Here is a 14,026-nt window from a genome sequence, read left to right as displayed (position 1 = left end):
GGGGGGGGGCAGTCACTCCAGGGGAGTAAAAGGCCTTATTTCTCCTGTAGCCGTTTGGTAATTTCCCTCGAGATTTCGGATCCCTGTTCGCCAGGGCTGAGGTTTTACCTGCCCTGTAGCCTAGGGAGCCTCACAGAGGCACCGAGTGCACCTGGGCCACGGCCCCTCCGCATGCAGCCTCGGGTCAGGCTTGGGGTCGGGGCTGGGGTCCCCGCTGCCCTGGCTCCCGAGTCCCTGAGTGTCTGCCTCTCCTCGGCCCCGCCTGCCTCTCTGACGGCTCTGTCCAGCTTTCCAGGGAGGCTGTGATGGTACAGAAGGCGCCTGGCCGGTGCACAACTGTGTGTGGGGCAGCGGGCAGCCACGTCTTGTGGCGGGTGTGGAGTTCAGGGCCGACAGGGCAGAGTCCGGGACCTTGGAGTGCACCTCAGCACCCGGCCAGGCCCCCCTCTGGGACCACAGTCCCCGTCCCTCCCCCTGCCAAACACACACCCGGGCGGCACTCGTGCAGAGGACAGAGGGGCTGTTACCTGGCGATCTTGTCCGTGCAGGACATGGTGACCAGCTGCTCGCCCAGCAGGACGCCGTCCCACGTCTGCACCGTGCCTGGGCCACGCACGGGCACTGTCCCCTCCCCGGACTCGATCTTCGTGCGCAGGTGCCCCCGGAACTTCCTGGCCAGGTGCTTGCTGCTGCTCACTAGGGGACGAGAGCTGCGTGAGACACGGGGGCTGGGGACACGGTGGGGGGGGACACAGGGTGGTCATGGGGGGGCTCCGAGGGGAGGGTAAGAAGAGGGGAGCTCATTGGGAAGCAACTCCAGTGACCCCAGTGCTACCACCCGCGTTCCGGATGAGGAGGCAGCTTTGGAGGTAAGTGCCGGGCGGACGGACCTGTACAGACACGGGAGGAGCTGGGGCACAGCAATCCCTCTGGTCCAGGCTCAGCTGGCGTCACAGCAAAGGGTTGGACAGTGACCATCAGAGGCTCTGCAGCCGTTTGGTCTCGGTCCGACCACTGAACCCAGCTCTCAGCACAGACGGGCCAGGGAAGGAGCTGCATTTACAGACACCGACTTTTGGGTTCCACGTCACCTTCATGTGTCAGGAGATGCTCTTCTCACCCTTTCCAGCCATTAAAAAATGTAAAAACCATGCTTAGTTCTCAGGCGGCTGGTAGGATCCGGCCCAATTGCTGGGCTGCAAACCTCGTCTAGATTTTAGTCCTGGCTCTATGGTTTCCTAGCTGCATAGCCTTGGAAAAGCTACTTAAAACTACTGTGATACAGTTAGTTTGTCTGAAAATGGGGTAGTGGTGGTGCATCCCTCCTAGGCTTAGGGACTAAATGAGATGGGACCTGGGACCCCAGAGCTGCTGCTTAGAGTCCCGGTGAGGGGGCGTCTGCTACACCCGAAGACCGGCCCACGGTAGGGGGGCCTCGATGCCCTGTTACTGCTCTCCTGCCTTTCCTTTCCAGAGTCACCTCCACACCCATATACACCAGTTATTTGAAGAGCTAGCTTGAGCGAGAGGAAGATTAAATTTATTATTTTTTTCTTTTTTAGAAAAAGGTTCTGTACATTTAGTCAGGATTATAATGTGTTATAGAAATGCTTAACTGCTTTGTGTACAAATTATATGTGAACTACCACAGTGATACCAACATTGACACACACGATCGTGGGATGAACACTAAATGCCTTCTTTAAAAGGTTTCTATGTAAGTTTTAGAATTTGTGAAAATATGTTTCTCCTTCATTTATCTGCACTGGAGTGAGGGTAAATTATTAATATAAATTATTACCCAAATAATTAATAACATTTGGGTTTATATGGGCACCTTCTCTTACAGATCTTGAAGTAATTTCCAGTATCTTTTCTCATGCTTTCTAAGAACTGAAGTTCCTTTACTATGTATTCATACTGCCTAGAGGCCATCTCTTGGGAAGAAAATTGCTGTACTCTGTGGAGAAAGTAAACTTTTGAGAGGTTTTAGATTGCTTATTGACCATACCACTAACCAGGTGCTTGATGAGATCCAATTTGGACTGGCCTATGAGTCGTCTATGGAAGGAAGAACCAAGCTGAGAGACTGAGCCTGGGGGAGGGAGGGGCATAGCCAAGGGATGCCCAGCCCTCCCCCTAGGTAGAGCCTGAATCTCTTCTTTGCAGATTTAAATGGCACTAGGAATCAGATGACAATGATGCTGCTGCTGGTGATGATGGTGATGATGGTGATGATGGTGATGATGGTGACGATGGTGATGATGGTGCTGATGGTGATGATGGTGATGGTGGTGACGATGGTGACGATGGTGACGATGGTGCTGATGGTGATGATGGTGATGATGATGATGGTGATGATGGTGACGATGGTGATGATGGTGATGATGATAATCATGGTGACGATGGTGATGATGGTGACGATGGTGATGATGGTGATGATGGTGATGCTGCTGCTGCTGCTGATGGTGATGAGGATGGTGATGATGGTGATGATGATGGTGACGGTGATGATAATAATGGTGATGGTGAGAAAGTGATGATGGTGATGCTGCTGCTGCTGCTGATGGTGATGAGGAAGGTGATGATGGTGATGATGATGGTGACGGTGATGATAATAATGGTGATGATGGTGGGACAGTGATGATGGTGGTGATGACAATGAGACAATGATGATGATGACAAAGATGATGATAGTGATGATAATAAATTGAACATAAAGTATTTCACCTGACTCAAAAATACTTGAGCAAAACTTTGGTTTGACCTGACTGTTTACACCATCCAGGTGAGGTCTTTATCACATCAACTTCCTGTGGCAGGTGGCACTGAGGGAAAGGAGGGCCGGCATAGCTAACAGTTTCCACAATTTACCACAATGTTAGGAACTAAAGTCTTCTGTGTGGGAATACTTTCTTAGGAAATACGGTACTTGCTGTCCCTCTCTTTCTGATAATTATATTCAATAGTATCCTCACCATTCTCTCAATGCTTCAACTATTGTGTCATTTTCCAGACCTGGAAAGTCACCTATTACATTGTAAGGCTCTTCTGAATTCTTACCTAGTGCTTCTGTGCAACTAACTTTCCCTGAAGCAGACTTTGTAGCCTGTTAAGGCCATGACAACCCGGAGGCCTGGCTTGAGTAACAACTGGTTTCTAGGAGTTAACCTAAAGTTTTCAGGTAGATGAATTTTTCCTGAAGAGCCAGGTGCATGAGATGCTCCTGACGAGTGTTTACTTTTGGAGGTGTTGAGTCTCGGCTGCCTCTCCAGCTCCCCCACCAGTGTGATCAGTCCCAGTGGCTCTGAGTGTCGCGATCTTGCAGAGCTCGTTTACCCTGGCTCTTTCTTGCCTAATGGCGAGAGGCAGGAGGGATTTGAAGATGCTACTTCAAGCAGAACGAAATGCCAATCCAACCAGAAACTGCAGGGAACTGACCTTAAATCATCTGCAGTGGATTTGTCGTGTGCCCTAGACAGTGGGAGTGTGGAGCATTAAGACCCTGCCTGCGTGGATACATAAATGCTCCCAAACCCATAAGAATGTTCTCAGCTAATTCCGATACTCCATCTCATGAGACTCTTCAGTGTACTGTTTGTTCATCTAAAACCCTTACTTTCAGACCCTGATGTCAAGATAAAGTGCGACTGGTAATATGCTGAAGAAAATTGTTCAAGTGAATATTCTATTTTCAGGAGAGAATCAGATGGTGACTGAGGAAGTCCACCGAGGGAGCAAAGGTCTATCTGAAATGTGATGCATGGTTGCTGCAGTGGTGCAGGGGAGAGAAAGAGCCAGAAATGGGAAAAAAGTATAGGAAAGAAGACAATATTTTTAAACCCCAAATAAGCTTCAAAAGGTATATCCCAGAAGGTATACCCATGATGTGGTCTACTATTTATTGTAATAATGACATCTACAATATTTGTCATGTGGTCACGTGGGTGTTCTTGTCCTACCTGGTGAGGATGGTGACAGTGACGATGTGAGTTAGGAAGCCATTTAAATCCATCGACCCTACAATGCACGGATATTATCATGTGTCACATGCTCTGTAGCTCAGTAGTCACATCAGAAGACGGGGCGTCAGGAAGTATATTTTAGATTCCCTGACTTCCTATGGGAGCAATCTCTTGAGCTGCCGTCATGTACAAAGAATAGAACTGGCTCAGATGTACAGGCATTCAGTTCACACTTGTAAGATAGCTGTGTGATGTAATCATGCTATATCTCATGGCTTCTTGTGGGAGATAGATCAGAGATTTGAACTAAGTTGTTAAACTCTTGTAAAATGGCAGTAAGGACTGAATTTTCTAGGTTATTTAAAGAACCTGCCAAGCAAGAGGAATTTGCATTAGAGTGTTGGTGAGTTGGAAGGAGAACGGTCACCCAGCCACTGTGACCAGCCCGGGTCTTTTCATTAATCTCTTCACTTAGGTTATGATCAGAACTGCCCCCATGTCTGCAGGCCTTGCAGATGCTCCACCAGTCCCCCGTCTGCACGCAGGCCCACCCTCCGGTGGGAGAGGATAGGAAACCAATTGGGCAGGAGACAGGTTAGGGGGTTTTGAACCCGGGGGCTCAGAACATGGCTGATCCTCAGAATCACTGGGGAAGTTTTAAAAGTACAGACCCTCAGACCCACTGCATACTGAATCTTGGGAGAGTGGGCACAGGAACCTGCATTTGTAGAAACTTCCTGGCAGTGCTGTAGGTAAGTCGGGTTTGGAAACAACCAAATCTGTGCACACCTGCTCACAGGCAGCATGCCTCCCCAGACATCTCGGCCAACGGACACTGAGTCCATTTCTAAGGACTCTAGGAAGGGAGAACCTACGATCTGTCCAGGTGAATGTTTTTGAGGGGAAAATACCCCAGGGACTTTAGAATTTCTGGAGCCACAGGCGTCCCTGGGGGTGGGGTTGTGTATTGTCCCTTAGCTGCAGAGCCCGTGAACTGGGCCTCAGGGGTCTGGGGCTCCTGCAGCTCATGGAACCTTTAGGGCTGTGGCGACAGCTTAGGCCAGAGTCCCTGGTGGACAGCGGCGGGCTCTGCCACAGGTGGGTCAGACTTGGTTCTCTGCTGGGGTTCACTCTGCCTTCCTTCCCTCTTAAAGGACAGGGGGCCATCTGGGCAGGTCTGTTGAGAACTTCCCTTAGACCTAATCACTGAACAGGTGTGTCCGCGGTCCCGTACGTCAGGCATCTGTTGTGCGTGTGTGCCGTGTGCTTGTGCTCATGTGTGTACTTGTGTGTGAGAGTGGGAGGGGTGACCCCCGGCACCAAGGCTGTGGGTTGTGCAGAAAGATGTACAACGGCTCCTGCAGACCAAGCAAGGGGTGACAATCAAACCAGCCAAAGTGACCAGGACCGGCAGGGGACATGCTGGCCGGTGGAGGGGAGGCTCCTGGAGCAGCTGCGGGTGAGAAGCTGGAGGCCTCGGTGTCCAGGGCCAGAGCTTCTCCCGGCTGTGACCCCTCTGGGGAGAGGATTGAGCATGTCATGCTCTGCATCTGTGGACACGAGGACATTGCCGTGACCTTCAGGGTCGGGTGCCCTGGACCTGTTCAGGAGCGTGGACCCTGAGGCCGTGGGGCAGTGAGGCTGGGCTTCTGCAGGGGTGGCTTGCAGGAGGCAGGAGCGCCCATCCCTGCTAAACGCCCCTCGGGCAGGCCCTGCCTCCAGGGGGCCTGTCACTGTCACGTCTGCCCTGGAGGGGACCCCTAAGGATCCCCATCACCCACAACCCCTCCTCCGAGGTCCAGTGAAGGAGGCACCCTGAGAGTGAGCCACCAGCAGGGTCACCCCATCTCCACATTAGCCAATTCTCTCTAAAACAAAACAATTCCGGGGCATTTGTGCCTCGGCAAATGGAGAAGGCTGAGCCGCCTGTAAACGTCCTCCACATGGGGAACAGCACGCATTCGGGGTTTCTTGCCCTGGCCGACGAGTAAGGAAGGTGATGCAGGACGCTTGCTGGCCGTCTGAGGGACAGACCAACCAGGTGCCTGCTTGGGGCCCCTGTGGGAACCCTGGGGAGAAACACCAGCTGAAATAACCTAGGAGCAGCTTCTAATTTCTGTAGGCACATCTGCAGCAAAAATGTGAGGAAAACGCTTTTTTGGTCCCTTCTACCTGCACCTGCCACTTCTTAAAACACCACGAAGTAAAAGACATCTGTGCCTGGGGGAGAACCCCAGGGTGCACTGAGAACGTATCTGCTTGTTTTTCTAAACCACTGGCTTTGCAAGTTGGAATTAAGGCCGGGGAGGCTGATGACCTGGAACCGTCCCTGGCAGAGAGCGCAGTCTCGGGGGGGGGGGGGGGGGGGGGGCGTCCTTATATACCTACTAAGTCCATTTGGACTAATGTGCCATTTTAGGCCAGTGTTTCATTGATTTTCTGTCTGGATGATCTGTCCATTGATGTAAGTGGGGTGTTAAAGTCCCCTAACATTACTGTGTTACTGTCAATTTCTCCCTTTATGGCTGTTAGCATTTACCTTGTGTATTTAGTTGCTCCTATGTTGGCTGCATACATATTTATAATTTTTATATCTTCTTGGATTGACCCTTTGATCATTATGTAATGTCCTTCTTTGTCTCTAGTTCTGGAGCTAGTGTTGGAAGGCTAATGGGTGGGGCTGGGATCCAGAGGGTCCAGGGCCTGGTGTTCACCCACTAGCAGATGAGGCTGGGTCCTGGGGCTAGTGCTGGACCACTTGTGGGTGGAGCCAGGTCCCAGTGTGTTGGAATTGATGTTGGCCTGCAGGTGGATGGGGCTGGGTCCTGGTGTGGCTGGGAGCTCAGTACAGCAGCCAGCCTACTGGTGGGTGGGTCCATGTACCTGCCCAGCTAGCTGTCTGGCCTGGAATGTCCCAGGACTGGTGCTGATTGGCGGGGGGGGGGGGGGCGGGGCGGGCTCCCCTTCCTCACTCAGCCACCCCCCGACTCTGGCCGGCAGGAAGCTGGTGAGTCAGGGCCTCCCCAAAATTCTGTGTGACTTTTCCTCCTGGAACCGGAGGGCTCCTGGCTGGGTCTCCACGATGCCAGGTCTTCTGAGAGAAAATGGAAGGATAATTCCAAGTAGCTAATGGACCATATTTCACAATTTCATGTGGGGAATTGGTACCATGTAGATCCAGCCTGATGAGCGCCTCTGAGAAAATGAGTTCTCATGTTTTCTCCTCTCTCTCTCAGGCTGCGCGGTCAGAAGGAACACTTTGCACGACGCCAGGGGCCTTTGGAGGGGCCAAGCCCACGGCTCGCGTTGCCGGCCCCCAGCCTGCTCTCCCCCTGGGGCAGCTCCCTGGAAGTTCCCTGACATTAAATAGGTTCCCTTTCGTGACTCTCTGTTTGACTTGATTCTCCCACTGACTTTCCATAGGTGGGTGTTATGGTCTGAATGTGTGTGTCCCCAGATTCTGTATGTTGACATCTAACCCCCAAGGTGATGGTGTCAGGAGGTGGGTCCTCTAGGAGGTGATGAGGTCATGAGGGTGGAGCCCCCGTGATGGGATCAGTGTCCTTATAAAGAGAGCCCACACAGCTCCCTGCCCCTCCCTCCAGGTGAGGACACAGCGAGAAGACCGCCGTCTGTGAACAAGGAAACGGGTTCTCACCAGACACCGAATCTACCAGCACCTTGATCTTGGACTCCCAGCCCCCAGAACTGTGAGGAATCCATGTCTGCTGTTTATAAGCCACCCAGCCTGTGCTGTTCAGGAGGGCAGCCCGTGCTGAGACAGCAATGAAAATGTTACTGGTACCCTATTACAGGGGCCTCTGTCCAACCATTCCGCAGAGGGGAAAGCGATGGGCTTGGAGGAACATTGGTAAAAGCAGTAGGCATTTTTTGGGACCCGCATACAATCTGAGTATTAGAGAAATAGGTTAAATTCATGCAGGGTTTTAAAGAGAGCGATTTCCCTGCACGTCCTTATCTTAGGTGGAGGCACTCACCGCAAGCCGGGATGCAGCCGGCATTCAGAAAGTGCTCATCGCTCCTTCCCTTGGTAATTAGAACACAAGTGGACCTTCCGTGGGGTGTCAGGGCCCAAACACACCTTCAGTAACTGTGTTGTCTGTTTCTGCTGTAGGTTCCCTCTGAGCACAACGGGCCATGGGTGCCTCATCATCTTAAGCAGGGGCTGACCCCTCATCACACACAGATACTCCATTTCCCCGCCCTCGTCAGATTTCCTCATGCTCCTTCTGGAGGGGTTCACGTGTGTCTGCATGTGTCTGCGTGTGTGTGTGTGTGGTGTGTATACGCTACGTGTGTAACGCACACACGTAGCGTCAGTTACAGACTTTCCTAATGGCACCTGGGGAGACACTGACCCCATGAAACCTGCACAGAGGAGGCTGCGGTATCCTCCCCCCAGGACCGTGGGTGGACGTGACTGCGTCTGTGGTCACCAGCTCTCCTAAAATACCCGAGAGGGCAGGTCCCGCCCAGGGCTTTCACACCCTTTGTGGGAGAGGCCAGGTGCCCGGGGAGACGTCTTTATCCTCCCGCATGTGCAGGCGGAGGCAGACGCAGCCCTGGGGTCAGCTCCACCTCCACGTGGCCCGCCTCTGTGCTGCTTCAGCCTGTCCTGTGTCCTGGCCACAGGCTGCCTGACCTGCTGCAGCGACGGGGCCCCAGCAATTAGAGAGCCTCTGTCACGTCTCCAGCTACGCTGGCCGCAGAGATGTGGGCCCTCGGACCGAGGTTTTAGAGGATGCCATTCCGATGCTGCAGATGCGCTCGCCTGCCCCTCAGGGCCGCGCCACCCAGGCAAGCAGGCGGTGTCTGAGCGGACAGCGGGGCCCGCCAACCAGGGAGGAGAGACTCGGGCTGTTCGAACACAAAGGCAGGAAGCTGGGCGCTTACGGTCCGTGGTGAGCTCATAGGGCGAGTGGAGCCGTGCGTCTCCGCAGGGGGATGTGCTCACATAGAGGTGGAACAGGACATCCTCCCTCAGCCGGTAGCCGCCCTCCTGCAGCCGCACGAAGATGGAGCGCTCGCTGTCCTCGCGCCGCTTGCTGGGGACAGAGAGGGGCCCCGTCAGCTACGGGAGGCCGGCCAGGGCGCCCGGTCCATTTCCTGCATGAAACCTTCTGGACCAGCCGCGGAGCAGCTGGGTGAGAGCAACCGGCCTGCAGAGGCTGCATCCTCGGCCTCCCCGCCGCCCACGGTCAAGCCCATCCTTCACAAGCCCAGCGTCCTCGGTACACAGGACCCCGAATGTGAGTGTCTGTGACACGGCCGTCCTGTGGGTCACGATGCTCCCTGTGTGCCCGCAGGACGCTGCGCTCTACACGGCCGCCGTGGGCAGATGGTTCTCTGTTAGACGGAGGACAGGGATAGAGAGGCAGGGCTCGGCCGCAGCCCAGTGAGGCATCAGGCGCGGGGACCCCTCTTCTTCCGCCTCGGCCGTGCCCCGGGGCTGTCCTCCCCACACAACACCCCCCGTGCCCGCCTTCTCAGTGGCGGTGAGGAGCAGCCCCTGCACAGAGCGGGCCTAGCTGTGGCCCCTCCCAGACCCGTTCTCACCAGTCACGGGCAGCTCCTTCCCGCCGGTCTTGCAGTTTTTACACGTTCTGCCCCACTGGTGATGGATTCTGAGAGCACGCGGGCAGCAGAACAGACATTTTCTCCCCGGGAACACTTGAGGCATCCCACCAGCCTTTCTGCTTTCCTGACTGTGCTCCTTCTGCTGCCAGCCCCCACAGGCCCTCCCCAAAACCTCGGAGCAAACGCCTGGCCCTGGTTTTCTGCAGCCGTTGCTGGTCTCCGTCCCCTAACTCCTCTCCCCTGAGGGCAGGGGCCTGGGTGCCCCCGGCCTGCAGCTTGGTACCAGCACACAGCCAGCCCTAAACGTCAGCCTGGGGCCACGGTGACACATCCAGAGTTAGGGGTGTTTGGAAACATTTCTGACCTGGCAGTTGGATATTCAGGAGAGAAACCCTTCCCACATTTGGAGAGATTTCCAACTCCCTTCCCCACATTCAACCCTGGCCGCACCATCCGCCAGCCTGGAACCAGGGAGAAAGCTGCAAATCAGGGGCTCGGACAGAAATTAACTGAGTGTATGAAGGCATCGCTTTCCTGAGCCTACTCAGCACCTCTGGACCCGCCTTCCCTTTGTGAGGCCCGTGCACAGGCCATGGGCAGGCGGGAGTCGCCGCCTGAAGCCCCCAGGCCCCTGTTGCTAGTGGGTTTGAGGAACGCTGTTCCGGAGGGTGTGGAAGGACAGTGGTTCTGGCAGAGACACACGCTGTGCCTACAGCCACCCGTGATTCTGCTACTGCTCATGGGGTCGTAGAGGGAGATGCCCCCCAGGGGACAGCCTGCTGCTCCCTGATGGCCGCCCAACAGCACTAGGCATCCCACATCTGGGCACGTTGCTCAGGGTCTTCATTACAGACACCCCCTCTTTAAGATGCAAACATGCAGGGAGGAGGAGGAGGCCAGAAACGGGGAGACAGAGCCCATCACTGGCCGCCTCCGTCGTGGTGCCTGGGGACCAGGTGCAGGAAGGGTTCCCGCTGTGGGGCGGGGTGCAGGGAGGGCCCGCCCCGCACAGGAGGACAGGGCTCAGAGCTGCTGGCTGGGCTCGTCCGGGCAGTTGAGCCTGGGGGCCCCAGGATGAGGCCTGGGGAGGAAACAGACTCGACCTGGAGTCTGGGATGGGCTGGTGTGCTTTCGGGGCATAGCCGTTGGCACGTTCAGGGTCGGTCGGGATAGAGGGACACCAGGCGTGGGGGCTGCATGGCCGCCCGGGATCCCCGCTCACCTCAGGTGCAGCTCCAGCTGTGCATACAGGAAGTGGACCAGCGCCCTCCTGGCCACGATCTCCGCATGGCAGTCGTTGACCACCAGCCCCTGGTCATTGATGTACTCGCCGCTGATGCACTTGGTCCCAGAGGACAGGACGACGACCTGGGCTTGCCTGACGTCCAGGCCTGGTGGACAGAGGAGGCGTCAGAGCCCTGCGGCCGCTGCCCTCCCCGTGGGGCAGTGGGTCTGCTCTCCACCTCACCTGGCACCGACCCCCGCCCCCTTGCATCCAAGTCTCAAGTTCACCTGTAAATAGCCAGCCAGTGGGGCAAAAGGTACTGGGAGTGTGTGTGCGTATGCACACCTGGCTCAGTTGTGAGGCCGGAGTCATGCCCAGAACTCCATTCACTCCCCAATCCCAGCCCAGTGGGGCCCCGAGTGTGTGAACCCCGATTCCTGGCCTGAAGGACCTGAGGGCCGTGTCTCCCCACGTGTGTGACTCAGACAGCGTGGGATGCAGGCCTGTGGTTGAGGAAGGTTCGTCCCTTAATTGGAAGATTCTGACAGGAGGGCCTTGTGCTCAGGATGGAAGGATGTCTGTGAGGACAGACCGCAGGCCAGTCCCCGCCCGCCCGCCTATGCCTCTGAGGCAAACTCAGGACCATCGGCCACCTTCCCTGCGTGGAGCCAGCGCTCCTCAGAGCCCCAGATTCCTGCACGAAGGGACACTTGCTTCCCTGTTCTGCTCACCTCGGCGGCTTTGCCCTGAAGCTGGGGCATGTCTCTGCGTCTGGACTCAAGGCCCAGCCCTGGAGCAGCAGGAGGTCTGGGCACCAGGCAGTCTGGGCCCTGAGGCTCCTGTGAAAGTACAGCCTGGGCCGAGGGCCACTCTCGACGCCCCCAAGAGGCCAGCAGGGACAGCAGGACGCCCGGGCCAGCGCGTCCCTCTCTGGAACCGCCTCTCACAGGAGGTGCGGGGGTCCTGGTGGGGCGGCCCCTCCCTGGGCCCCACGCAGAGCAGGAGCCGCCTGGGATCCCGGCCTCGCTTCTGGGGCTGCATTTCAGGAGCTCCTGAAACAGGCTCACACCTGAGAACAGCGGCAGCAGCGGGGAGAGGGTGCTGAGCTTTCTGATTTGATGGCCCAGGCTCTCCGTTTTCCCTAAAGAACAGCAGGGCAGATGGGAGGTAGGTAGCGGCAATACAGCCTCCCTTCCATCCAGCAATTTCTGTGCTGAGATCCTTATGACCCCATGGGGGGCATAGGAGGGGCCATGCCCCCGCGTCCCCCTCTGGTCCCTTCGAGGGCCGCGCACAGCTGCTTCCTAGCAAAGCTCACGGGTTCGTGGTGAGAACGAAGCAACTGGCCTTCTGTTTGGTGTGGCTGTCGTATCTTTGCACGTTGTGTGAAAGTGATGTATGTAAAAGTGATTTACTACCGCAATGTTTGCAAGTGAAATAATATGAGTGACCCAATACTGACCCACCAGTAGGGGACTGCTTATAGCGGAGTACGTTCATCTGTGTACTGGGCCCCTGTAGACAAGTTCTCTGGAGGAATAGAAAGATTTCTAAGGGATATCGTTATGTGAAAAAAGCATGGTGTGGAGCAGCGCGTGTACACCCCACGTTGTGCTGTGAAGGGTAGGGGTGAGGGTCAGGGCTGGGATCCACCCGCCTGCCACCAGCTGCTGCTAAGCCAGCCGCTTACTGTCTTGAGGACATGGAAGACACGTGATCCCCGGACCGGAGACAAAGAGCACTGTGACTCGCAGCACCGCCGGCAGCAAGAGCCTTGTGCCTGCTTAGGTGCCCTTGCCTGTCTCAGGCGGTGTGTGCAGGGGCCTTGCGGGTGCTGCCCGTGCTCGGGGGTCCCTGAACTTGGGGACGGCACCTCTCCGTCATCAGTGGTTAGCAAGTCCCAAAGGAAAACTGTACGTCACCCCTTGAGACTGCTCCCTGCAAACACAGCCGAAGAAACGTTCCAGGGAGAGTGACCGCCCCTCTCTGGCTGGCCTCCTGCATTGCCCTCCTCAGCCCGAGGACTGGTGTGCTTGTGCCCCAAAGGACTCACCCCACCCTCTCTCCCCGAGCAGGGAAACTGTCTCCCAGGATGTGCGAAGGTGACTGGGCCGGCTTGCTCTCCAGCTGGCCCACACCTGATGTGTGGAACTCCCATGCCATGCATGCACCCTCACCTCCAGCTCTGGGAAATCTCTGGGAATGCACTCTTAGTTGTTTAGCCGGGACTAAGCAATTCTTAGCCTCTTCCAACTCTGAACAGATTTTCACAATACTACATCTGACTATGGAGGAAATGATTACCAAATTTCTAGGAATAAAACTGAAGGTAAAATATACCAACCAGTATCAAAGAAACAAATACCCAAACTATAGAAACTAGAGACAGAAAGGAGCGGCATTCACCCTGCGTGCAGACCGCCCGATGGTGTGCTGTTTGATTGGTCCTGACGCCCTGTTTTCTGGGCCGTGTCCAGTGAGTGTAATGACTCAAGCATTAGCGTTTCCACCACCCACTGGGGGAAGCCAGGCTCTTCCACGGTGTGGGCTCAGCGTCAGGAGACCCTCCTCCACGGTCCGCTAGATGCTCCTGCACCGTTTCCTTCTCACCCAGGCTCCCAGCCCCCCCTGGGGTTTGCACCCTGAGTATTTGCAGAGAATTTCCTGCAAATTTCCTGTCCAGAGCCCTAAACCCTGGGGATCGCCAAGCCCAGCAGAGCAGGACACAGGACTGTTGAGAGGTGCCCTGAGAGGACCCGCAGAGCGGGGCCATGGTGCTGGAGGCCAAGCCACCGGCAAGAAGCCAGGACCCTGCTTTCCCCTGTTAAACCATGAGGCCTGGGTTTCCTTACAGTGACAGTCCCCCACTTGGGAGGACACCAAGTGCTCCTCCGGGATTTCCGTCCCAGCAAGGCCACCTGAGCAGGTGGATGAGTCTTGAAAATGTAAATATAGGGAAACTGGGTGAGAAAGGGGTATAAACCAGGACCCTAAGTGCATGTATCTGAAAATCAAAAGCACTTCAAAGGTATAGCTTTACCCAGCTTCACATTGGCTCATTAATTGGTTCCGACCCTTCAGAATATTGTCGTACCTGCAGCCATGTGGGGTGGGGGGTGATCCGAGCTGATTAAATTCTCAGCTAACGGACAGGACTGTGCCCAGCAACTTTGCTGATGCTTCTTCCTCCCTCCCTCCCTCCCTCCCTCCCTCCCTCCCTTCCTTCCTTCTTTCCTCC

The 14,026-nt window shown here is 55.6% G+C and overlaps 1 protein-coding gene across 1 annotated transcript in view; it reads right to left on the bottom strand.

The window, feature by feature from the left end:
- Nucleotides 1-14,026, bottom strand: part of ADARB2 (adenosine deaminase RNA specific B2 (inactive)) — a 365,767-nt gene that overhangs the window by 12,704 nt on the left and 339,037 nt on the right. The window contains exons 5-7 of the mRNA XM_007445656.1: nt 10,786-10,954; nt 8,880-9,031; nt 528-696 (exon numbers count right to left, since the gene is read on the bottom strand). Coding sequence (XP_007445718.1) covers nt 528-696; nt 8,880-9,031; nt 10,786-10,954 — 490 coding nt within the window. The remainder of the gene's footprint in view (nt 1-527; nt 697-8,879; nt 9,032-10,785; nt 10,955-14,026) is intronic.

Source organism: Lipotes vexillifer, unplaced genomic scaffold (genome assembly GCF_000442215.2).
Source record: "Lipotes vexillifer unplaced genomic scaffold, Lipotes_vexillifer_v1.1 scaffold646, whole genome shotgun sequence".
Taxonomy (NCBI): domain Eukaryota; kingdom Metazoa; phylum Chordata; class Mammalia; order Artiodactyla; family Lipotidae; genus Lipotes; species Lipotes vexillifer.
This window is presented reverse-complemented; position numbering and strand designations above follow the sequence as displayed.